The 26627-nt window shown below is 48.1% G+C and overlaps 1 protein-coding gene across 1 annotated transcript; it reads right to left on the bottom strand.

The window, feature by feature from the left end:
• Nucleotides 1-3559: 3559 nt before the first annotated feature.
• On the bottom strand, nucleotides 3560-25336 carry klf5l (Kruppel like factor 5 like). Its single transcript, XM_030101721.1, has 4 exons — nucleotides 25091-25336; nucleotides 14231-15173; nucleotides 13009-13068; nucleotides 3560-6098 (listed from the first exon to the last, which is right to left on the bottom strand). Exons 1-4 carry the CDS (start codon nucleotides 25229-25231, stop codon nucleotides 5920-5922), a joined length of 1323 nt encoding a protein of 440 aa, XP_029957581.1. The 5' UTR covers nucleotides 25232-25336; the 3' UTR covers nucleotides 3560-5919.
• Between the last annotated feature and the right edge of the window lie 1291 nt (nucleotides 25337-26627).

Below are 26627 nucleotides of genomic sequence, written 5' to 3'. Positions count from 1 at the left end.
TCTCTGCAGATCTAAACTGCACCTTCAGTCAAACTGCGAGGAAAACGCAGCCAGTGACGCCACAGACAGCAGGAAACAGGAGCGGCGGCGGCAGCAGCGGCTCGCAGGGCGGCACCGCCGCCGCCTTCCCATTTCTATTTTGATACATCAAAAAAATACATGAACAGTAATCACTTATTTTCAGTGCATTGTGTGTTTACACCATACCAACAGTCTGAGTGGATGAGAGCAGCAGCGACACGCTCTGCCACCAGGGGTCACTGCTGCATCACTTTACTGCTGTGTGTCAAAAGCATCAGAGCCTGATCAGCTGCTTGGTTCTGGTTTGGTTCTGAACTCATGTCTGTGTCATGTGCTATTTGTGCTGTGTATTAAATAACGAGGAGAAGACAAGAGGAGCCACAGGAAGTAATGAAACCAGGAAGTGAAGCACGGCGCCAGGACTGCTGCTGTGTTCACTGGAAGCCGTCGTGGTGTAAACAGGACCTGAATCCCCGCTGAGTCCTCTTCCTCCTCCTGTGTGAAAGGTCAGCCTGGTCTTCAGCATCATTTGACACGGCGGCGTAATCAAGTGAAAATACAGACAGTCAGGGTTTGATTTGACCCTGACAGCAGGGCGCCGGCGGTGCTTTCAGGGCGCCGTGGAGGTCGCCGTCTTGGCACCAACGTAACGACCCTCCCTGTCACGACCCCACCCTCTGCCGCTACGCCCTCGTGCTCCACCCGGGTCTTCAGGCTCCCTGCAGAGCAGCCGCCGCATCACGCAATGAAACACCGGGATCTCCATCTGCAGGGCCCCGGCGGAGCCGGCGTCCAGGCAGGAGACGATTCACTGGAGGACTAAAGTCAGGACGGTACTGACGCTGAGCAACGAAACTCAACAAGCCATCTGACAGCTGGGTTTATTTTCATGTATTAACAGTTTCAGTTTGTTTAGTTTCATCACATTCAGGATGCGAAAAGGCAAGTTTTAATAACATGCTCTGACTCCGTCTCCATGGCAACGGAGAGATTCTTCTTTTGTGAAGAGCTGCTGGGACGTCTGGGAAACAGAGCGTTTTCACGGTGCGGGAGGGGCTGCCTCTCTGAGCAGCAGAAAAACGAGGAAAGCTCAAACAGGCAGGCACGGAGGAAAAAACGCTTTGGGGAGTTTTAGGTGAGAACATAGCCAAGGTTAAAACATACAAAAAGTGAAATTTTGCATGATACAGCCCCTTTAAAAAGTTCTTTTATGAGTAACCTTGTTGTCTTCAACATATTTTTATTTTCACAAAATGATATTTGATAAATAGGGGTCGTCTTATAATAAGATCCATCTTCTATTTGGGCCAATACGGTAATTAAGGTTTGATTGATTGATTGATTGATTTTATTTGTTTCATTCTTTTTTAAAAGAAAGAAATGAAAAGGAACAGAAAGAAGTGAGATTTATGATGTCTGCCCCTATTAACATAAAATAAATGACAATTTGTCAAGATTTAACATATCACAAAAAAAAAATGCAAAATTCAATACAACCATTTCACTAAATCAAAATACAAATATGACCATTTCACAAATAATTGCAGATCAAATACAACCATTTCCCAAGTGTAAATACAAAAAAAACAAAAACCTTAATGAAATATGTTCAAAAGAAACAATCATTCTAAGTTTGATCATTCTTTAAAACAGAGTCGTACCCTCCCAATAACTGTGCTTTTAAACATTTCTTGAAGATGTGAATGGACTGAGACCTCTTAATTTCACTGTCAAGTTTATTCCATAAATTGATTCCTTTTGTTGTGATGCATCTTTCTTTCAATTTGGTTCTTGATTCTGGTCGTTTGAAAACTTCAGTGCCTCTTAATCTATATTGACTGTCTCGCTTTGCAAATCTATTCTGTAAATTAAATGGTAATTTTTTCCGGTGAGCTTTATACATTGTTTTAAGAAGGTTGAGTTCTACCAATTCTTTCATTTTTAAGGATTTCAATTTTATAAATATTGGGTTAGTGTGGTCTCTGTAACCACTTCCATTCACCACACAAATCGCTTGTTTCTGTAAAAGGAAGAGTGGTTCAATGTAGGTCTTACAAGCATTTCCCCAGACTTCAACGCAGTCGGTCAGATATGGTATAATCAATGAATTGTACAACAGAAACAAAGAATTATTGTGAAGTGACTCTTTCAATTTGTACAGAACAGCAATGGTTTCAGAAATCTTAGTTTTAACGTGCTCTATATGGGATTTCCATGTTAGTTGTTCATCCAGCAATACACCTAAAAACTTAATTTCATTTGTTCTCTCGATCTCTATACCTTCCACTGTCAGTGTTGTGTCAACGTCTGTCCTTCTGTAACTGAAAATCATATATTTGGTCTTACTGATATTCAGAGATAGTTTGTTAGCGTTGAACCATTTTATAACATTCTGAAACTCTTTTTCTACAATTTCTAATACTTCATTTATATTGTCTCCAGCATAATACAAAGTAGTATCATCCGCAAACAAGATGCATTTCAATAAGCTGGAAGCAGTGTCAATGTCATTGATATAAAGAAGAAAGAGCACTGGTCCAAGGACGGATCCTTGAGGAACCCCACAAGTTACGTTTCCATTTTTAGATTTTATATCGTTGATTTGAACGATAGGTTTAACCAGTTCATGACAGTGAACATTTTATTGGATTCAAGCTATTTCTGTACTTGATTTTGACAGTTTTGCTCCTATTTTCAAGTATCTTTTGTTGACAATTTAGAAATTTTAGTTGTTTCAACCGTTTTACCTCCTTTTAAGCAGTTTTGCAAACGTTTTTAAAACCACATTTATGTTCTTCTTTTAGAAATTTCAGACATTTCATGTTTTTTTTAACGTTCTCTTACTTTTTTGATCTGAAAATGTCTGAATGTTTCCACTGACAGTGTGGGTTTTATAACTATCCTTACACCTTAAAGTTAGTAACAACTCTATTAATGATTAAAATAATGAAACTGTTCAAAGAGTAACACGGTCTGAACCATACTTATTGTGTACTTGTTGAAAAAGTGAAGAAAGAAAAAAGAAGTTAAAACTACAAAAAGGAAAAAATATTAGAAAGGAAAAAAGAAGAAACAAAAACCGGAAAAAATTAAAGGAAGTTAAAACTAATAAAGAGGGAAAATATTTTAAAGGGGAAAAAACTGTCAAAATGTCATTTTGACAGTTTTTTTTTACTTTTTTTTTTTTTTACATGAAAAAATTCAATAAAAAAAGGAAAACAAATAAAAACAGAAAAAAGGGAGAAAGAAAGTGTTGGGTAGAGCTGATTTCTGAAATGTCAGGCGACAGAATTCTGCTGATTTATTGTTTTTTTGCGAAACAACCAACCAAAACCAGTAAATCCCACCAGATGGTGGATTCTCTTCACTGAGCCCCGGGTCACATCGCATCAGTCCCGTCACGTCTTAAACCCGCACAGAACCGAGAAATGTGAGGAGAAACCAGAGAAAAGAGTGAAACGCCGTCATTTCACTCATCAAGGATTCAACAGCTTTATTCAGCCGATTATAAAGGAATCCAACTGTTTTCAGGTGTAAACCAAAACACTCCATTTCTTCACTTTATCAATATTTTTTATTATTTTCATTATTACATAAAACGTTAAAGCATTGTTCTTATTAACATACATTAACAAACAATCTGATGGAACGCAGAGTATCAAAACACAATTAAACAAACTCAGTTACAACCGATCTAAAATCCCATTGGTTTAAAAAAGATAAAAATATTAATATTACAGCCGAGAATAAAAGTCCTATTTACAGAGTGTTGAGGTGAAGCTGCGGTATTTACAGAGCCAGACAGACGAGAACTGCTTTCCTGAGGACACACACTTAACAAACACACACTCCATCAGCGCTGAAATAAGAGGATTCTCACACACACACTCTCACACACACGGTGCTGCATCGATCGACGCCCCTGCTCACTTCCACAAACTCTACAGGATTAAAAAGAAAATGGATCCAAACTGTGGATTTAATGTGACGAAAGGCGCTTTAACCCTAAAATCTGCAGCCACACACCGAGGAACCCTTCACACGTTCTCACTTTTACCAGAGAGGAAAGTCACATTCATGGCAACATTAAATATGAATGTTTGAATGTTCATGTTCTGCTGATCAGAGGAGAAACTCATGGAATAGAAACATCAAATGTTTTTACACGTCAGAAAGCTGATATAAAACAGTTTCTCATCTGTATTTATCATATGAAAAATACTGCATTAAAACTGATTCAGGACGTTTTACTGCACGTCGCCTGCAGGTGGTGCTACAGCACGAGTTAACGCTTTATTTTGAAAACAATCAAATGATCAAAACTAGGAAAAGCCTGCCTGAACAACAGACACCACTTTTATTTTTTACTTTTTTAGTAAAAAAAAACTGTAAATTTTTACAAACCTGTGTATACAGGCGTTACCTTGGCAACAGGTGTTTCTTTTCTTAGAAAAATCCCGAAAATGATTTGATTTAAATTAAATGTAGTTGGAATTTTTACCTGCGGGTTGCAAAAATTTAAAATCGTGACATTTCAAGTGTTTGAGAAACATTAAAATCGAAGTTTGGTATAAGATTCTGCTCGAATGTGGATTGTTTGATATATGTAATATGTATATTTAGTAATTGTCTGAAAAAATAAACTGTAAAACCAAATTTAATGGATAAAAGAGTGACTTCAGGTAAACTTTAGCTGACTGGTAAATTATACAGTAAATTATCCTCAGACAAGAAATTCATTTAGAATCATGTAAAAACAGGAATTTTAAAATGTTTAGAGATGAGAAGTTGCAGCTTTGCACCAAATTTCCCAGCAGCTTTTAATTAGTCTTAACCATCGGGTATGGTCTCCCTGCACGGTGTGTGTGTGAGGGTCGTATTTCTGCGAGCTGATTGTGACTTTATTAACCAGACTGGAGCGTAACGCTGCAGTTCCCAACATCTCCTGCAGGTGGAGGACCCGGATCAGCAATAGAACCAAAGCGCTGCTCTGTATGCAGAATAAATCCCATCTAGCAGGGCTGCTGAGGCTTTCCTCTACATTCACTGTTCTTCTCAGGAGGTGATAAACGAGTCTGAACGAGTCGGTGGTGGAGGCCGGGGAGTGAACTTTGCTCTGGAGAACGAATGGACTGACGAGTCCTGCTTTTCCCTCCAAACCGGACGTCTTAACGCCGCGTTTTCAGGAGTAAGTTCATCTTTTCGGAGCGACTCACCTCTCCGGCTGATCTGGAGAGAGTCGAGGATTCACGGAGTGGAGGAAGAGTGTGAAGCCGACGAAACCAGGGCTGCTGTGGAGGGAGCTGCGTCGCCGTGGAAACGGCTAATGTCACCAACACAAACACTGAAACATGGCTGCAGGGAGGACCTGCGCCGCAACAGGCAGAACCAGGCCGGCCGCAACTTTTCCATGACAGCGAGTCTGACTGACGGAGCTCTTTCAGTTTGGACAACATTCAACATTCAGACGGAGGACGGGAGGAGAGCCAGAGTCAAGTATGAATCGCAATACATTCGTCGTACTGGAAAAAACACACATACATAGAAATATGTACAGGTATCTACAGAGTTCAGCTGAGGAGGCAGGCAGGAAGTGAAAACAGAACTCTGAGTTCTGACAGAGAGCTGCAGGGAGCCAGCAGAGGAGGCCAACAGCACACACGGCTCTGGGCTGCTTCCAGGTTCACCGTAGTGTCTGGACGACAAGTCCCACCGTCTGGTTCCGAGTGGAACCGGGAGAAAACAGGGAACGCAGAAGGTTCTGGAAGCTGACGGTCATCCTGACATGAGGGGAAACGCTCTGACACGGCAGGGAGACTTGTGCTCCAGGGGATCGGGTAGCCTGACCCGGGTCCTGCAGCGGGGGGGGGGGGGGGGGGGGGGGGGGGGGCTCCTCTGTCAGTTCTGGTGGCGCTTCATGTGCAGGGCCAGGTGGTCGGAGCGGGAGAAGCAGCGGCTGCAGGCCACGCACTTGAAGGGTTTGGCGCCGGTGTGTTTCCGGTAGTGCCGGGTCAGCTCGTCCGACCGGGCGAAGCGCCAGTCGCAGTTCTCCCATGTGCAGCGGTACGGCTTCTCCCCTGAAACACAACCGGAGGCGGAGCGTTAACGTCCAGCGTCTGGACGGGAAGAAGGAGAAGGAGAAGGAGAAGGAGAAGAAGAAGAAGAAGAAGAAGAAGAAGAAGAAGAAGAAGAAGAGAAGAAGAAGAAGAAGAAGAAGAAGAAGAAGAAGAAGAAGAAGAAGAAGAAGAAGAAGAAGAAGAAGAGAAGAAGAAGAAGAAGAAGAAGAAGAAGAAGAAGAAGAACACGCTCCACTCCGTCACTGACCTCTGACCTCTGTGGTATTTATGTGGAGACACGCCTTCATTTACAGCTGCGTGATTCAGGTGAGGTGTGTGTGTGTGTGTGTGTGTGTGTGTGTGTGTGTGTGTGTGTGTGTGGGAGGCAGCCGCAGTGTTTTGGCCCAACGGCTCCTCATAAACTTATTGAAAACACTGTGAAAACGCTGCTCCGGTGAACAGCACCGCCCAGTGGCCAGGTGTGCTCACTACACCGTTTCCGTGGAAACAGACATGACAGTATGAACACGCAACTGTACTGAAGAGAACATGGAGAAACAATGTGTTTTCACTGGAAACGTCGTCGTGAAAAAGCCCAGCTGTCTCAGACCATCAAGCATCAATCGACCCGTCCTCAGGAAGAGATCCACTCCTCCAGCAAGCAAACCTCCAAAACCTGGAAATGACGGGAGGGATTCACTCTGACCTGCGTTTAACAGACGAGTTATCGATTCTGTCCACACTGTAACGTTTGTCAGTAATATGAGTGTTTTGGTTTTGTTCTCTCAAACTTTAAAAACAGCATTTAGAATATTTTTAATGATGTTTTTAGCATCTATCTTTGGTGATGTTGTCGCTTGCTGGGATTCTCCCGTACTGTACTCCTGCAGCCATCGGTGATTCTTCGCCTCTCCTGTTTGTCGCCGGATTTGTTTCTGTCACATGCTGCCATTTGAAATATTCAAAAAGATTCAAACATGCAAATATTTGTGTGCTTTGCTTTTCTGAAAAGGCGGGAAATGGATGTGCCTGATCGGTGAGACCTTGGAGGAAACACGCTGCTGATTTGGTTGGAATTGCTTCTCACGGAACCTTTTGCTTTATGAGAGAAAGAAGAAGAACGGCTCCAAATGTGCTGTTTGTTTGGTTTCCTTTTCATAGCGGCAGGTTTTTACACGACGTTTCTGACATTCGCCACTGGAACGCGTCAAAGGTGTCGTGTAAAAACGTCTGGGGACATTTTCGCAGATGTTTCCTTTTCATCGGAAGAGCTTGTCCTGTTGGAGTGTCAATGAGCCGATGACTGCAGATAAAGCCAGAATCGCTCACTTCATGAGAGGCATGAAAATCCACCCAAAATTCCAAGATGGCGGCCCCAGAATTCAAGATGTCCGAACAAAAACGTCTCCATCCTGAGTCTGTACAAGTATCTATATGCTGTATCTCAAGAACCGTAACAGATACAGACATGTATATGGTACCAAAATGTCCGAAAGGCCCAACTTTATATTCAACTTCAATATATTTATGGAGCTTAAACTCAATGCATTTCAAGTTATTAAGGAAAAAACACATGTTTGGGCAAACATCTTGGATTTCGCGTGAAAAGAGCGGAGTTTGAAGAGCATGAGTACCACATTTCATGCCTGTGTCAGAATGTGAGGGATTATCTGCTGCAGGATGAGGGAGGCGGCCTGGTGGCCATCACGCGCTCATTAGCAGCTCGGGCCGTTAGCGCTGATTAGATAGCTTCAGCTATTGACCATCAATCTCCCAGTGACAGCCGTGAGCAGGCGCACGGTCCAAAGAGCAGGACGGAGACACTTCAGGGCTTTCCGACTGACTGACGGACTCCCGTTTTTCATGTCTTGCTTCTAAAGCTTCACATTCTGAGGAGTCGCCCGGTATTGAGTCTCTTTCGAGGGTTTAAAGTCTAAAAGTCTCTTCAGGGAGCGTTCCAGGCTGTGAAGAGGCTCAGTCCACAGGTGTGTTTGGTTTCTGCTCTCCTTTGTCCCAGACAGGTGGGTGAAATACGACACAGGCACACAGAGCAAACACTCCGGACCGGGATGTATTCCCGAACAAGCCGCACTGCATCCATCCGTCCCGAGCGTTCAGCTCGCCGCAGGGCAAAGGTCGGCGCCGAGCTGTACGGGACCCGCCCATCCAGAACGCCGAGCGAGGCTCAAGACTCTAAATATCGACGTATACGTCCAGCTTTATTCAGGATTCTTAGAGTTTTATGATCACGTGTCGTCGTTCCAGAGGCTCTGCAGCAAACGCATTATATAATAAACACTGCTTAGTGAAGTGTTGCACTGCAGATGAATGAATGAATACGGCGACTGTTCCCTCCAGCAGGCTGCAGGCTCGCAGCTTCTCCAACAAATCATCTTTTCCTCTTTTGTTTTGACCATTTTCTCAAACAAAAAGCTTCACCAGCAGTTACAATCGATTCAGTTCCACCATTTTTTATTCTTTCTTCTGAGACGTTTGATGGATTTCACCAGCCCTCCTGACTGATGTTTCACCTTCTTTACCTGTTTTTTGTCCCGGGATTTTGACCATTATTGGAAATTAAGGCGAAATGCTAGTAACATAAAAGAGTCTATTTCCAGATGTTTCAGTGTTCATGGATCTGCACATGTGGCTCCAGGACGGCAGGCTGGACTGTACCTCGTTCAGAAAAAACTAACTGCATTACAAATGGAAAAAAAAAAAAAAAGTTTTTCTCTATGTAATTGACCCGCTGCCTCTGAACGCTCCTTTATCGGCTGGTATTCTTTATTTCCTATTATCGTTACACTAAGAGATCACAATCAGAGTACCATAAAAGAGGACGTGGTGACATTTAGCAACTCATATAATGATGGAAAAACAGCCACTTCCTGCTTTTTCTGATAGAAATTTAGAAAATATTCCATAAGAAAGTAAAAAAAGAAACCAAACAAACAGGAGGGCGGAGATCTGAGTCGCTGTAGCGCACGTCTAATGTGACCCTCCAGGTCGTTTTGTTTTTTTACAGTCCATAATGTCTGAATGCTGGAAAGCTGCGGCTGTTTGATCAGGTGGAAAACTCCAAAGTATAATGCCCCTCCGCCTCAAACACACACACACACACACACACACACACACACACACACACACACACACACACACACACACACACACACACACACACACACACACACACACACAGGTCCATTACCGTGCTCGTACCATGAGCACAATGCAGCCGAACACAATCGGAGCAGAGGAAGCGTCCGGCTGCAGAGCATCAATCAGTGGAAACAAAGCGGCTTTAGAAACGCCTGCTGCTGCTGCTCTGCTCTGCTCTACACTGAAAAACTTCTCTCTCCTCCCACACCGACACACTCTTTCTCCGGTTCAAAACATTACACACTGTCCCTGCTTTGTTACCATTTTACGACGAGGGTTTAGTTTAAATATCAGGCTGTAGCACTGAAATGTGTACATAGAAAAACACAATCATTAAAAAACAAGTGAAGACATGAAAAGCTGAATGATTTCTCTCAGTTCTGCTGCTTTCTGTTTTTCTCTGACACAGGGCGATCCAGAGGAGGGTGTACTACTATCAGAGTTTTATTATAAGCAGCTCTGAGTCAAAGAACAAACACTCCACAACGCCCATAAACGTCTCCGAGGACTCTTCACTTTATTTAACTTTATCAGCTCCGGGAGTGTTTGTGAAGAGGGCTGGAGGAGGGCCGCACACACACTAACACACACACACACACACACACACACACACACGTGTGATCCCGATGGGGGGCCGATAGCGAGGGTCCATCAGTTTCCTGGAAACGGCTCTTATTCATAAGTTCTGAAGCTTGAATTTGTTCAAACATTCATATCTGCTCGGGATTCCATAAATCTTGTACATGTGAAGTCCTCCACAGGGGTCCCAGACCCAGTGTTGGGAAACGTTTCCCCTCCAGTAGGGCGGAGAGTGGATCTGAGCAGGTTTCCCAGTAATCACCGCCATGTTCCATCCTGTTACACCGACTTCTCTTCAGGCTTCTGGTGCGTTTTGTCTCAGTTTAATCTTCATTTTTGATCTTTTACATTAAAATATGAAGCAATTATTGACAAAACAGTTTCTATAAAGTTAACTTGAAGAGATTCTCACAGTTTACCTTCCTCAGAAAAACATCAAGATCGAACAAAAAGAGAACATCAAGCCACAGGAAATCAGAAGAATTGCTCTGTGACCCTCCACAGTCAACCCGAGGCTGAAACCGGATTGTTCTGCGCCGAGTTAAAAGCCACTTTGTTGAAAAAGATTCTGTACCAGGAATCAACATTTACAACCCATTTTACTGTGAGGTGAAGGTAAGAACCCGAGTCTTATCGACTCCTGTAAACACGCCCACCGAGCGCTCAGATAAAATGAGCTGAACTGAAATAAACTGCAGTTTGGTCCTAAAACTGCTGGAAAAGGAGACATTTCTGTGTTTGAATCCGTACTCTGTCCTAAACGAGTCCAAAGAGCGTCTTATCAGTGAGTCTGCTAACCATGAGATTATTAATGAAATCATAAAGGCGCCTGGAGCGCGGCGGTAAATAAATGTGAGGTAAAGAGTGTATAATGTGGGTCAGGTTCTCGCACGCTGTTGGTTTAGGATCAGAGTCCTGCTGGACTGAAGGCGTGAGCCGAGGCGCAGAGGGCCGCATCCATCACCGGGGAGGAGAGAACCAGCTGCCGGCTGAGTCTGGACCCATTCTGCACAAAGGTTCAAACTGAAGTGTGTTTTCACCCTAACCCTTCATGAACGCCACTTCAAAACCTGGGGCCCCAGAACAGAACCTGGAGGAACTCCACTCCAGAAGACCATCAACACATCCTCACTCTCTGTGGCGTCTATTGAAGACGAATTCCATGCAAACAATATCTTTAATTCCACAAAATACTTGTGTCAACACACGTCAACTGGCGGGAGGGACGCCGTTAATCTGCCCCTGACATTTCCTGCATTCAGAGAAATGCTTCCAAACAGGATCGAGGCGTGCGTCACTGCTAACCGAACGGCCGACAAGACGGGGCAGGCCCGGTGCGACCGGACTGAGAGGAGCCGGCGGGGGGAGGGGCGAGACCAGGTTCACTCCGTAGGCCGGGTTCAGGCCGTAGACCGGGTTCAGTCCGTAGACCAGGTTCACTCCATAGACCAGGTTCACTCCGTAGACCGGGTTCAGGCCGGAGACCAGGTTCACTCCGTAGACTGGGTTCAGGCCGTAGACCGGGTTCAGTCCGTAGACCAGGTTCACTCCATAGACCAGGTTCACTCCGTAGACCGGGTTCAGGCCGTAGACCAGGTTCACTCCGTAGACCGGGTTCAGGCCGTAGACCGGCGCCGGGACGGTGGAGGTGGACTCGTTCATTGATCCGAGGCGGCTGCTCCTTCCCTGCAGCTCTTGATTCTATTAGAGTTTAACTGTTGAGTTCTTTACTCGTTAGCTGTAAAGCGCGTAAGCTAGCTGGCTAGCGTAGCTACGACGGTACAACTTTAACAACCACATTTCATAACTTCCTCCCAGCTAATAAACACAGTTTTAAGCTCTAAATCAGTTTTACCATCATCCTTCACAATGCAGGATGACTAACTGTTACTTCATGATGTGCGACTTTACAAAGAGTCGTGTAGAATTCCACTCCTCAAATATTTGCAATATTTCTAAACACAAAGGTATGAAACAACATGGTCAGATGTTATTCTTTTCACGTCTTTGTGTTCTGTTATATAATGAAGTAGAGACTCTTCTGCCACACACTGCACCTTTAAACATCCAGACGTTACCACGGAACCCGATGGTAAACGCCAGCGGGTTCTCACATTAGCGTGTGCCGTCGTGCCGTTTTCAACCAGGAGAGGGCGCAGTGAGGCGAGAGATTTATTCAAATCAATAAGTGAAGCTGAGCTCAGAACAATCACTGACTCAGCGCTGCCCCCCGGTGTTCCGACGTGGAATTACTCAAACGTTGTGAACCCAGAGTGGTTCAGTCTCACTCCTCCACCCTCCATCCTTCTGTTCGCCGTTCTCACCGCATGTTTTCAGCTGTTTGTCTTCTGCTGCGATGACCCAGCTTCCCCACCGCCATCCCATAAACCTTTATCTTATCTCATTTATGAGCGCGGACGCAGACCTACTCCTATTCGCTGGTGGATTCACGTGTTCGCTCTTTTTTTTTCCACGCTGGACGAGCTCTGCAGCTTTTTTTTTTGTTTTGTTTTTTTTTTCTCGATCGCATGAGTAAATCTCCAAAACCCTGGTGGGAGGCTGCCGGGACTCCGCCGGTTTCACCTTACAGGAGGGAAACACATCGAAACCTCTCCTGCTCCGTCCTCCACCAGGAACTGCAAAGCAGGAGGAACTGGTTTGGCCTCAGTTTAACAGCATGTCTTCTCTCCCTCTCTCTCTCTCTCTCTCTCTCTCTCTCTGGACAGGTATGAACATGCAGGAACACGGCAGAGAGAGAAAAAAAAAAAGCACCAAACGAACTGAAGTCACTGCTGTTTTTCTTTTTTCATTTCCTTTGTGTTCTCCTCCGTCTGGATTATTGATGGTGGGCGGAACGAAACTGGCGACGGGACAAACTATGTATTAATAAATGAGCTTAAAACAACAGCACCGCAGCGACTGTTTGGAGGCTTAAGTCCTGGGATTAATGAAAACATTTTAGACAGAAAGAGAAAGAGCGGCGGAGGCGTGACGGAAGCCGAGCATGGTCAAGAAGAAAGAAGGAAAGATAAAAATACACAGAAAGAGGTGGAGATGACGAACCGAAGGAAAGCAGCTGTTTTACAAACAGTCGCTGTTAAACCATGTTTTAATGAGAGCGGAGTGATTTCTGGAGCTTCGGTTTGAGAAGCGGGGTGTGGGTGGTTGTAATGTTGTGGCTGACAGTCCTTACCGGTGTGTGTGCGCTGGTGGGCCTTCAGATGAGAACTCTTTGTGTAAACTTTGGTGCAGCCTGAGAGGAAAGCAGAGGAGGAATGAATTCACCTCTTCTGATTCTGAAAACACGTTTTCTAACATCTGCAGTTCAGAACAAACCATTAAATGATTCACTGTGTGAGAAATAAAGACTAAACGTTAGTGAACCTGCTTTTTTTACAGCACAGTCACTTGGTGAAACAGATTTGCATATATGGGATCAGGGTTACTAAAGAACGAGTGGCAGCAGATTGGGCCGACCTGTTGGACCGGTTCAGGAGAAAACTATTAAAACTTAAAGGAATACTCCGAAGATTTTGGAGCCACGCCCTATCCCTATCATTTACAAAAGTGAGACAAGCTCATAAATACCTTATAGTGTCTGTGCGTCCAGTGGCTGGATCCCAGCTGTTAGCATCATAGTTAGCTTAGCTCAGCTGCTGGAGGTGAAGAGGAGACAGAGCTGGACTGACAAAAGTGGACAAAATCCTCCTTCCAGTGGTCCAGGGGACGGCGTATTAGCACGTGAAGTAAATCCAAATGGTTATAAAACATTTTAAAAGACGTGTTTTCTTTTCAATCAGTTAAAATAACGTTTTGATCCACACAGAGCTGAGCATGCGCAGTGCTCCACAGAAGGATATACCGGAGCACAGCAGTAGCAGCCAGAGACTCAGCCGCTGTGCTCCGGTATATCCTTCCAGAGCACTGCCATGTGCAGGTCTGTGCGTATCAAAACGTTATTTTAACTGATTGAAAAGAAAACACGTCTTTTAAAATGTTTTATAACCATTCGGATTTACTTCACGTGCTAATACGCCGTCCCCTGGACCACTGGAAGGAGGATTTTGTCCACTTTCGTCAGTCCAGCTCTGTTTCCTCTTCACCGCCAGCAATTGAGCTAAGCTAAGCTAAATACGATGCTAACAGCTGGGATCCAGCCGCTGGACGCACAAACACAAAAAAGGTATTTATGAGCTTATCTCACTTTGTCAATGATAGGGACAGGGCGTGGCTCCAAAATCTTCGGAGTATTCCTTTAATGAACCTTTACAGAGAATCGTCCAGTCTGAGTTACAAATCTGAGGCTCGAATACGGAGCTGCGGATACCCCACACACACACACAAACACACACACACACACACACACACGTGTGTGTTATCTGCAGCTCCGCATTAGAGCGTCCTGAGTTCCACACCTGGGTAGTCGCAGAAGTGGATCCTCCTCTTCTCCAGCTCGGGGTTGTTCCGCCGGTTGTACTTGGGCCCGGTGAGGACGCCCTGGCCGTGCGTCATGAGCAGGGCGTGCGCCGACAGCCCGCTCAGCTTGATGCCGCCCAGCGGGTGCTGGTACGGCGGCGGCTGCGGCTGCGGCGCCAGGCTCAGCAGCTCCGCCTGGCCGTCCGGGCTGCCCGGCTGGGAGTTGGGGGGCGACGGCGGCAGGCTGTGGGGCGCCGTGTGGTGCGAGGCGGCGCCGGCGCCGGGGGAGGCCTGGTAGTACGGGTGGTGCGGCTGCAGCTGGTGCTCCGGCAGCATGTAGCCGCCGCCGCCGCCGCCAGACGCCGGCAGGGCCACGCCGCCCAGGTTGAGCATGGTCCTGCCGCAGGACGAGCCGGGCGCCGGCGGGCTGCCGTGCGACAGCGTCATGGTCAGGTCGCTGCTCAGGGGCATGTGGTAGACCTGCGGCTGGGGGGGCTGCGGGCCGATGTGGAGGTCCGGGTCCAGACCGGGCTGCTGCTGCTGCGCCGCCGCGGAGACGCTCACCACGCCGCCGGCGCTCATGTCGGGCTTGATGAAGACGTTGTTGACGACCGGCGGCATGCTGAAGACGGAGGTGAACTCCGGCAGGGCCTGGGTGGCGCCGGACAGCGAGCAGGGCACCTCCAGGCCCGGCTCGGTCTTGATCTGCTGCGGGGTCAGGGTCTTGGCGTTGGAGCGGTACAGGCCGGTGCGCAGGTGGGTGGTGCTGGGCAGGATGACGTTGATGTTGAGGCTGTACGGCGTGTTGGGCTTGTCGTCGGAGAAGTACTCGTCCACCACCGAGGCGCTCTCGCGCCGGTACTTCTTGTCGGCGGCGTCGATGGAGGGGTTCAGGAGGGGGCTGCTGATCTGAGGCAGGTACTTGTCCAACTCCAGCCGAGTCTGGAAAGACACAGAGGACGAGTGTTACACACCGGAGACGACGCTGTCTCCTTATGGCTCTCATCTGGAGAGCTTGCTGCTGCGGCGCCGGGAGGATTCAGAGACCCGGGGACGGAGTTCAGGACCGGGACCGCCTGTGAGCCCGGCAACCACAGCTTCAAGACACACACACACACACACACACACACACACACACACACACACACACACACACACACACACACACACACACACACACACACACACACACACGCGCAGTCTTGTATTTCTATCCTTGTGGGGACCGTCCATTGACTCCCATTCATGTCTAGCCCCTAACCCTGACCCTTACCCTAACCCTAACCCACACCACAACAAAGCCTAACCCTAAAGAAATGTTTTTGCACTTTTACTTTTTTCAGTAACAACAACATGGTCAAGAAAACACTGTTTCTCCTACTTAGGACCGGAAAAAGGTCCCCACAAGGCACGTCGTTCCACGTTTTGCTATCCTTGTGGGGACATTTGGCCCCAACAAGGATAGAAATACAAGAACACACACACACACACACACACACACACACACACAGGCAGTGCTGCTGTATGAACGCGCAAACTAGATTCGAAGAAGACTTTGTGTTTCCACTGGAAAACATCGTGGTGTAAACAGGGAATAAGAGCGTTCCCAAACACAACCTGCCTGCCGTTATCACACAGTGAGAGTAAAAGTATTGGAGTAAGTGGGAAGTTGAGAAGTGTGTTCGCCGAGACGAACGGCAGCGGCGCCTTGAACAGCCGGCAAATACTTTCAGGTCCTAAATCTTGTTGTAAAAGACACAAAACACAACTGAAGACAACAGAGACGATGTGTGGTGACAGGACGGGACAGGCAGAGCGAGCTGAGCGGCAGGTCTTCCCCTGAGCCGAGGACGAGGACGAGGACGAGGACGAGGAGGAGGAGGAGGAGGAGGAGGAGGACGAGGAGGAGGAGGAGGAGGAGGACGAGGAGGAGGAGGAGGACGAGGAGGAGGAGGACGAGGAGGAGGAGGAGGAGGAGGAGGAGGAGGAGGAGGAGGGAACCGTGAGACCTTCATCCCCGATTACCTGCTGAGCATTGCGCTGCTATTCAGAGGCTGTGGAGCAGACAGGACTGCTGAGACCACACACACACACACACACACACACACACACACACACACACACACACACACACACACACACACTGCAATGCAAGAATCCACGCACCGCTGCAGTGCAATGCAAAACACACACACACTGCTCGGTTTGTACCAGTGCACACACACAACATCAATGTTGATGCACGTGCACACCAACACACAGAAACAGGTGGAGTTCCCTGTGTGGGCGTGGAGAGAGAGAGGGGAGAGAGAGAGAGAGAGAGAGAGAGAGAGAGAGAGAGAACTCACTCTATCAAAACACAACAAAGGCTGAAGGCATGAGAAAGACGCAGTGAAACCTAAACAGGCAGGTAAAAATAGAGCTGCCAGACAAATGTCACACACACACTGCCAACACACACACTACAGGTATGAGAATGAGCCGTGAGAAGAAAAGCCATCACGGACGTCTGTCTGACTGAGACGTCTTCACAGTGGACGCTGAGCAGAACAAGGTTTGCATGTTCTGCCTGTGGGGTTTGTGGAGACGCTCTGCTTTCCTGTGTGTTCCTGCAGGACCGCTTTAAACTGGATCTGGATCGTCTTCTCTCAGCACACTCACTCCCTCTCTGCCTGTCCTCCAGGGAGACTCTGTCCTCCAGGGAGACTCTGTCCTCCAGGGAGACTCTGTCCTCCAGGGAGACTCTGTCCTCCAGGGAGACTCTGTCCGTCTCCGTCCAGCTGGAGCTTCATGTTTTGTGTCTGAAAACAAAGCAGGCGACCCGGAACCTGCAGAGACCTGAACCAAACCCTGAACCTGTCTGGGACCCGATGAGGTGCTGAAGTGATGGAGGAAGAAACACACACACACACACACGTACAAACACGCACACACGCGCACACACGGACACACACTTTCTTTTCTTTTGCTTCCTATGCATGATTGAATAAGCACCAATCCATCAATAGATCAATCAGTGTTTCACCGCTGTGCTGAATTCGGTCTTTGTAAATGTGTGTTTCACGATCTCGTCTTCGGCTCTCCTCACTCTGAGCCTCCTTGATTCTGTCATTTTAAATTATTTCTTTGACAAATGTTCTCGAACTGATTGAACAATGAAAACTCTCCTCATTTGCAGATTTTAAAGCAACAGTGAAACTCAGCAAACCTGGACGATGAAACAACACGGCTGATCAATCTTTCTGATGAGGGCCTGATGGCTTTAAAAGCAGCGAGACTTTAGAGGCCGGTTCAGCTCTGAGTAAACACGGAGGAGAGGTTTGCTCTTGCATAAGCGGAGTGTTTTTATGGACGAGCCCGGCAGCCTCAAAGCGCACTGGTTGATCAACTACAGTTCCAGTATTGTGTGGCGATCGAGGAGAAGAAAAGAAAGAGGAAAAAAAAACCTGTGGGCAGAGACGCGGTGGGTTAATAATTGGAGAACGGGTCCAACTGCTGGGCTCTGAATGCTTCGGCTCGATAACGACGGTCTTATCAGCTGCCTGGGCTTTACAGGACCCAGAGGGAGTTTCCACACTTCCGGCCGCCCTGACATCCATCCTTAAAGGACCTCCGTCAGGCCGTGGCTCATTCTTTACATAACGGCAACACAATTTACAAAGCGTGTGCTTATTTCTGATCCGCGGCCGTCGGGTTCCAGGCTGCTGCGACCGCTACTGTCCATTTAGTGAGCCGACTGTGAAGAAATCGGCTGGCAGAGACTGTAAACCTGTGTGCGACTGAACCACAACACTCTGGAAAGGCAGCAGATGGAGGAGGATCATCCCACCGATGCCCCGTCTCCACGGCAACCGCTTCAAGGCGGGTCTGTTCACACGACCACGGTGAAAACGCAAACTTTCTGAAAGTGGCTCCTCATGTGGAGCTTTTAGAAGATGCTCGAGACGTCACCGCGGAAACGGGCAAAAACGTCGCTTCCTGGAAACTCTCGGGGTCCGTCTCCATGGAAACGCTGCTCGTTGCCCTGGCGACACCTCGCTGGGATCGTAAGCCAGGGCAACGTCTCCCAAGTCAGTCAGTGCTGAGATCAGCTCTCAGCACCCACTAGTGGCCCAGCATGAAAACTACACTGCTTTTAACATTTCTGCCGTTTCCGTGGAAACCATCATAATTTCCATCGATGGAGTGTCTTCAGAAAGGATTGTCTCGGATGGATGTCCCACCATCAGACCGACGTCCTTCCTTTACGGCCTCCGGGTTGCAGAGGAGTGCAGACCACTGGGATTTCCCTGAACTCGGGGCCCCTCGCCAGCGGGCGGCCAATCGGCGCCGCGGGAATTATGGCAGGTCATCGCAGAGAAAACAAAACCTTTGAGACGCTGCTAAAGTTTTATGGCCGCTGATAGCGAAGTGTGTTTTGGCCTCCAAGGACAGCGAGGAAGAACGAAACCTTCAGCTGAAGATCTGATTCCACCACCGGCTAAACAAATACAGCACCACACGCTTATTTAAAGGGACGTAACCACGCTGACACGTGGCTTATTATGAGTTTGTGAGCGTACAGTCATTAAATCGGTGTTGGTAACCGTGTGAAGCTCACATCAACAGAGCTCGGCGGCGGAACGCAGACGATCAGCCTGTATCGACAGGAGTCGTCTCGTCTCTGCATGTGAGCGGAACATTTCGTCTGAACCGTCTGATGAGCCGTGTTATGCACAACGTGTCGGGACGGTTCTCCTTTCACATGAGAAGCAACTAACCCTCGAACGCACCGACTCCTGACCGGGGGCTCGACCTCCACGGAGGGGGGGGATCTCGACCTGCAAAGCCCTCCTGATCTTTAGTGAGGCTGTGTTTTTTCATTCATGTTTTCATTAAACTGTTAATGTGTAGGGTACATAATGATGCACATGCTTCAGGAGGTTCTAACAATCATCCTGCAGGAACAAGCATGAAAAAACTGTTTCAGCCAACATGAAGCTGATGTTTCTAATTTCCCAGTTAGTTTGAATGTGTTAGCTCTCACTGATAAAGAGCTATGGCTCGAGTCAAGCAAAGCCCAGTAGAAATTTCACCAGCTGCGTTCATAGTTTGTAGTATTTATGGTATTATGAAGAACAGTGACTTGCAGTGAACCGCAGCACCAGCCGGCACTTCATCCCACTGTTGTGAAAACACAAGTAATCAAAAAGCGAAGTCCTGCTGGAGCGCTGCTCATCCCCGTTCAAACGGCAGCCACACAGGAACCTGCTCGCCTCTGTGAGCTGAGCAGGAGAGGCTGAGCTCCAGGTTTAGCTTTGGGTTAAATGCTCCTAAACTGCAACGTTTCAAGACGAGGAGCTTCGTCGTCTCACCGCAAAGTGACTTCATCTTTTGTTTTCACTCGGTGGGGCGATTTGGCCTGTTTTCCCAGACGAGCGCGGGTAAACACTGCAGGTTATTAAAGAGATTTGCGGAGCTCAGGTATTAAGAAAGAGCAGAATGCGGCTGTCTGCGGGCGGCATGTGCAGTCTGGAGCCCAGGCACGGCCGGGCATGATGGGAGCACGCCGTCACACAAGAGTCAGGCTTGAATGTGTCTGCCATTGGACCACGCCCCCTGCAGGCTCCCATCCACATCACACTCCGTACGCTCCATCCCCGAGCAGGAGCCAGAGTTGTGGTTCCATCCCAGAAGCCCTCTGTACTCCCGGTTCACGCGTCCGCAGAGAGCTCGCCGTTCAGACTCGATCCCGACGCCGAGCAGCATTTTTGATGTTTGGCTCCTTGTCTGTACATGTGCAGCGTTTCACCTCATCCCACACGACGGCGAAGAAAGGCAGCGAGGATTAACATTCACGTTTTCACCTCCAGTGTTTCAGAAGAAGCTGCTTTTCAGGCTTTGATCACCGTCGTCGTGTAAACACACCCCGAAATGCAACAAAGGTTTTACGTTTTCATCTGAAGACTCTTGATCTGGGAGATGTCCTTTGACAGTTCGAGGGTCGAGGTGTTAAATATTCTTATTAAAACAGTCAAGGCACAGGGGTAAATTTAGGGGAGGTAAATTTCCTGGAGTGAAATGTCCAGAAAACGTCTTGTTCCGAACTCTGGGTGCCAGCGCGGCTCTACAGCCCGTCTGACAGCAGCCGGGAAGCGGGTCTTCCTGCCAGCCTCACCCATGTCTCAGCTCAGGACTCGGTCTCGTGTTGAGTCCGCTACTTCCAAAATTGGCTGGATTAGAGCCAGTTTCAGCCCACGGGCCTCATTTCTGGCGCTCCAGGTTTAGATTAAGGAAGTCTGGCGAGCTGAGATGTGTCCCCAGCAGACGCATGCAAAGCAGCGGCTGGTGTTGTCCTGGAAGTCAAATCACCAGTCAAACGCTCCGACGTCAAGGAGCTGCGAGGAATCAGAAGGTCGAACGCACGAAGCCAAGCATGGCGAGCGCAGGAGGACAAGCCCACACTGCCGGAAGCCCAGCAGGGAGACTGTCGAGAGAAGACGATTAAATCCATATCTGAGTATCGATCTTCAGGAAACCGAAGCGTGACGCCTCGGAGTTACTCTGTAACTTCCCCTGCCGTCTGGTCGCCGTCTCACAGGAAACTCGGCGCTGATACAATATCACAGGAATCTGGGAATCGGTTTCATATGAGTTACTTATTCCAGCATCAGTCCTGATGGGAGGCGTGCGGTCCGAGCAGACAGATAAGAGCTCAGCTTCCAGCTGCTCTGCAGCGGCTGGGCTGATGAGCAGCTGTGGTCTGAGGTTGTCGGTGTGACGTCTCGGAAGCCGTTTCCAGAAAACCTCGCGTCGTGCCCGGCAACGCTTTGACTGGCAACGCTTCGCTCTTTTCGGCTGTGATTTTAGAGTAAATAAATGCTACACGGCAGAAATCAGGTGTATTGGAAGCTCTCTGCAGCCCTGAAGCCGACATGCTGAACAAAGCACCTGAAGCACCGCTTCAATCTGTCCAGAGGTCGAAAACACAACTCTGAGTCACATCCAACCGATTCCTCTGAATTTAAAGTCGGACTTGGACACCTGCTGGTCCGCGAGCCGCATGCGGCGCCCGGTTGTCTTCTTCATCATCCAACCCGGTCCCTGAACCACGTCTGAACCCAACAGAATCACAAATATTCCATAAATGCTGAGAATCAAAACCTAATCCAGCCTGCGCTCTACGTTCAGTGAGTTACTCAAACACTCACACATTGTTAAATAAGCTCAGACCCTTCGAACAGTTTGTCAATAAAGACGCAAACAATTAAAACAGGAGAGAATTTGAGGCCTTTGTCCAGAGAAACCTCTTGAAAATGACAGAAGCTTAATTGATGCTGAAAGACTTCATGCTCCCATGGCTGCATGCAGGTTCAGGGGCAGTGGGAATAGAACCTGCAGCTCAGGAACATGTCCCACACAGACTGCCTCTGGCCACAATTTATCAACAAGTGACTGTAAAATTACAGAAATATGTCAAGTAACCTGACAACACAGCCTGGCGTTCACCCCTCAAAGGCTGCAGAATTCCTGCAGCGCCTCCAGAAGAATGCGAGAGCAGCAGAACCAGCTGTGCAGTTCACCCTGGTCACTGTCCAATAACGTCGAGTCATCGCCTGAAAACACGTTAGCGCCACGCCAGAGGGTTCAGGTTCACGACACCCACTGGAAAACCGAGTCAACGGGTTCATAAGGAGACACTGAGCGGCAGGAAGACATGACGGCACGCAACAAAGACAGACAAACACCTGCTCTGAGCTGAGTCCAACAACCGGCTGAAAGAGGCTTCGACCAGCCAGTCCAACGAGGCCTTGACCAGTTCAGAGACACGTCCACCAGTCCATTAAGGACTCAACTGGTCCAGCGAGGCTTCGACCCGTCCAGCGAGGCTTTGACCGGTTGGTCCAAAGAGGCCTCGATGGGTCCGGTGAGGCCATGAATACTGCTAAATTTATAAAGCGCTGCACTGCTGTTTTTTCATGAGCCTGGCCATTATCATTCTCTCTCTGTCTCTCTGTGTCTCTCGCTCCCTCCTCCCTCCCTCGCTCCCTGGGGCAGTCTATGGAGATGCGGGCCCTGCTCAGACAGGTCGGGCCACATACGGCTGTCACGACACCGCTCAGTTCAGTTAAGCGCCTTTTAAAGAACCAACACAATGACACAAAGAGCTGTCTGAGAAGGAAAAAGAAAGTGAAAAGGCGACAAGGGGCAAGAATTTAAAAAACAAAAAACAAAACCCAGCAAGGTGACTGAGGAGGCTGGAACGAGGACCTTCTGCCGGGTTTTCTCCACGAATGGAGCCGCGGCTGGGTGTCTGAGGCGTCGGCAGCGTGATAGTTGAGGTAAAATAAGAGCACCTGAGGTCAACCTGCTCAAGCTGCAGCTGGCATTCATTTGCCTGAAGGGTAACTATTTCATTTAACCTGCTTTCTTTGTGCTTGACAACTTCATGTTTTGCATAAAGCCAAGCACTGCATGTTAAAGCCGCGAGCTCAATGTGAAAAAAAAAAAAACCAAGCAGCTGAATTCAGGGGATTTCACCTCGAGCCAAACTGCACATCTAGCAACAAAAGCGCCATAAGCTCAGCTCGCCACGTGAACGGCGTCACAGGTGTGTTCAGATCCCTGAATGGAAGCCACCGTATGGCCGCGGCGGCGTTCAGAGTCTCCCGCGGGTCAGGATTTGGCCCGGCCACGCCGGGGTCAATGATTGACGGCCGTAAAAGTGCCGCTGCTCTGCTTGGCTCGGGCGCTCAGCTCGATTACAAAGTGATTCATGGAATCCTGCTCGCACACAAACCAGCTCAGGCCATAAAATACTTGTGTTTATGGCTGCCGTTATGTCCCACATTTATCCGGTACATCGTGTCTTGTACGTTAAACCAGAGAACGGGGAGAGAGAGGAGAGAGCAGCTGCCAAAAAACAAGCTTTCGGCTTTGATGGACAGATAAAATCTTGAATTCTAACACACCAACAGGGTAATACGTGAACCACACCGAACATTTTTAAGCCCCTTTCTGGCAAATGACCATATTTGGTAACTTCCTCATTGCTCTGTCTTCCACAGCTGTGATCCACATATTGATAGGTCGGCTAAGTTTCCAGAATTTATGACAACTTCAGCAGTAAACTTCATGACACACACACTGCTGTGTTTCCTTTAACAATCTCCTGCTTTGAAGATCAGAAAAATGCCTAACTCATAACAGGGCTTTTATTTATTTTTTTATAAGAATAAGAATAAAAACGATGCAGCAAGAAAAGCATCATGAAGTATTTTAGTTTTTAACTGTATTTTCTGGAATAAGGCTGCTTTTGTCTATTTTCAATAGTCAAAAAAAGCATTTTCACAAATCTTGAATGAAAGTCAGTGAATCAGAGTTAATCCGCATTGCTAACGTAGGGAGTCAAACTGATTTCATTCCAGGAGCCATAAACGTCTCTGTTCGCTCCCAACTGAACCAGACCAGTAAAATTATAGCGTAATAACCTGCAAATACAGTGTTAGTAGAGAGAAGCATCAGCACATTCTGATAATATCGACATTTATTGCACTTTTTCATGACAGAACCTAGTTTGTGTCTTTTAAAAAGCTTTCTGAGCTCTTCTAGGTGGGTTCTGGTCAAGAATCAAGTATCTGACACCAAATGCCAGAGCTGACTGACAGTGCTGCAGCTGAAATGACTCTGCTGAAATCTCTGCCGTGCACCGGGCCAATACAAACACTCCCGCTGCGTGCATGTTGCACAAACACGCAGAAATGTTTGTGAGTTGCTGAAAGATGCTGACGGGCTCGTGGTCCAGGCCGATAAAACCAGGTGGGCCGGAGCATGTGACCGCGTCCGTCCTGTTTACATAAAAACCATAAATCCAAACTCCTGCATCAGGCTCAACACCCGGCCAGGAGTGTATCACATTAACGCCTGTAAACACTCGGCCGGCCGAGCCAACACAAACAGACGGAGGGAGCCTTTCATGTCCCAGCTCCACAGCCAGGGAGCTCTTCCTCGCCTGGGTGTCCTGATGTGCCACCTATTTACTAAACACCTGGCAGGAGATCAAACCCAGCGCCCTCCGCAGGTGTTGGGTTTCTGTTTGCGCCCTGTTCCACTCACGCAGCACCACCACACAATCCCCTGCCATCTAACTTTAATGCGGCTGTCATGTCTCTGCTGCTCATCACACCTTCCTGTGGTTGAGGAAGTTGAAATGTTGATTTTCTGCAGTAATCCCAGCTACTCCAAACCGCCAAGAACTTCCTGAAACGTCCAGACAGATTTCTTCATACAGAGACAAGCGTCTTAAGAAAGGCCCGAGCGAAGAGTGTAATAGCTTCTGAAAGCAGAAGTCATAACAAAGCATGGAGTGATTCAGCAGGTGAGGGGGTGGAGGTCAAAGTTTACAGAAAGAGCACATGTGCTCATGGAACAAGCTCCAAACCATCACAGCCAGACACTCTGACTCCTCCGAACACCCAGGTTCATGCTGGCGTGATGAAGGAGGACCGTTTGGAACAAACTCTGTAGATTCAGAGCATTTTGTGTGTGTGTGTGTGTGTGTGTGTGTGTGTGTGTGTGTGTGTGTGTGTGTGTGCGTGCGTGTGTGTGTGTGTAACAATGAAATGAATCTTCCTTGCAGGACGGAGTGGAGGTTGGACTTGCTGAGCGTCCCTCCTGTCCCCTCCTGTCCCCCGCTGTCCCCTCCTGTCCCCCGCTGTCCCCTCCTGTCCCCCGCTGTCCCCTGCTGTCCCCTGCTGTCCCCTCCTGTCCCCTCCTGTCCCCGCCCGTCAGGCGGCCCCTCCAGGTGAGCAGCAGGTGAGGGCGGCCAGCCACTGACCCCGGGCCCGGGGCCTCCGCGGCGGGAGCGGAGGGATTCTTACCCCGGGTTTGACGTCCTCGAACACGGATGCGTCCTCGGCGCCGTCCGCTCCCGACATCCGGACCGGCTTGAGCTGCGTGAACACCGCCCGTTCCTCGGGCGTCTGCGGCGGATTCATGGCCGGGCCGACGCTCGCTGCCATCCAAGTCTCGACTCTGCGTTCAGAAGGGTCCCCGACGCGCGTGCAGGGGAGCGGGGCCACTGGGTTCGACCTGCCGGGCGCTCTGACACGTCTCTGATCCGCGGCCCGCAGGTAGACTCTACCTGCGCTCCGGTACGGACCTGTACCTGGACGAACGGCCCGCCAATCAGAGCAGACCGCTGCACCGGAACTGTCCAATCAGCTGCGAGCAGGGGGGCGGGGCATCCAGAGAAGGAAAACAACCTGGGGGAATTATGGCAGGTATTATGATTCCAGTGAAAACACTTTGAATTCATCCTTCATCCGACACGGAGCTGATTTTATATCCCGACTGTTTGACTTTAGTCATCCTGCTCTGTCCAGGCACAAAACACTGAAATGAGTCACTCTGATAAAGCACAGCAGGGGTGAAACATGTGGCGTGTGGGCCAGAAGTGGCCGGGCAGGAGGTTCAGTCCATCCCAGGATGTTGTAATTACCATGACTTGGGTTTTTTTCTTAACTAAGTGGGCATTTTGGTGTTTTATCTTGAGTAAGGAACACAGAGCCAGTGACAGGATGAAAGAAAGTGAGATTTCAGAAGTGGAGGACAAACTGCTCCTCTCTCCAGGGTCTCGTTCTCCGGCGCCAACGTGTTCCAGTGAAAAAGGAAAACGTGGAGTCTTCGAGGTCTGTTTCCATGACGACGCGCTTGTAGTCAAAATGCAACTTTTTGAGAACGGCTCCCGAAGCGGAACTTTCAGAAAACACTGTGATTCCGTCTCCATGGAAACGGGAAACACAAATCGCTGAAAACACTCAGGCCTTTGTCATCATGTCCGTTCCAGGCACAAAAGACATAAATGAGTCACACTGATAAAGTACAGCGATGTAACAACAGGGGTGTTAAACGTGTGGCCCGCGGGCCAGCAGTGGCCCGTCAGAAGGTTTAATTACTCAGAAAACGAGGACTTGGATTTTTTTTTTTTTTTTTTTTTATTTACTTAGCGAGAAGTTTGGTGTTTTATACGTAAATCATATTCTCAGCCGAGCCAAGAATGAAATAATAAAGTGATATTCAGCGATGAAAACGCGACTTTCTGAAAATGACTCCCAGGTGAAACGTTTGGAGAACAATCTGACTCTGTCTCCATGGAAACGGGGAAAATCAGCGTCAGCTGGTTGTGTTTGGTAAGTAGCTGTTCTGTTTAGAGCGTTGTTCTCTGCAGTGTGTGTGTTTTTTCATTACCATAACAACCAACAGTGCCCACTAGTGGCCTGGCATGCTATTTACATTGTTTTCAGCATTTCTACTGTTTCCATATAAACACACATCATTTTCAAAATGTTGCATAAACGTGAAACTTTTCTGAAACCAGAATGTAGAAATGATGCATTTTCTTTTGTAACACTGTCG

The sequence above is a fragment of the Salarias fasciatus genome, chromosome 10 (genome assembly GCF_902148845.1).
Source record: "Salarias fasciatus chromosome 10, fSalaFa1.1, whole genome shotgun sequence".
NCBI classification, from domain to species: Eukaryota; Metazoa; Chordata; class Actinopteri; order Blenniiformes; family Blenniidae; genus Salarias; species Salarias fasciatus.
This window is presented reverse-complemented; position numbering and strand designations above follow the sequence as displayed.

Coding starts and splice junctions, on each gene's coding strand:
- klf5l (XM_030101721.1), bottom strand. CDS start 25,231: ATGGCAGCGAGCGTCGGCCCGGCCATGAATCCGCCGCAGACGCCCGAG. Junction 13,069..14,230: donor CCACTTCTGCGACTACCCAG/GTGTGGAACTCA, acceptor CTTTCCTCTCAG/GCTGCACCAAAGTTTACACA. Junction 6,099..13,008: donor CCACCAGCGCACACACACCG/GTAAGGACTGTC, acceptor GTTGTGTTTCAG/GGGAGAAGCCGTACCGCTGC.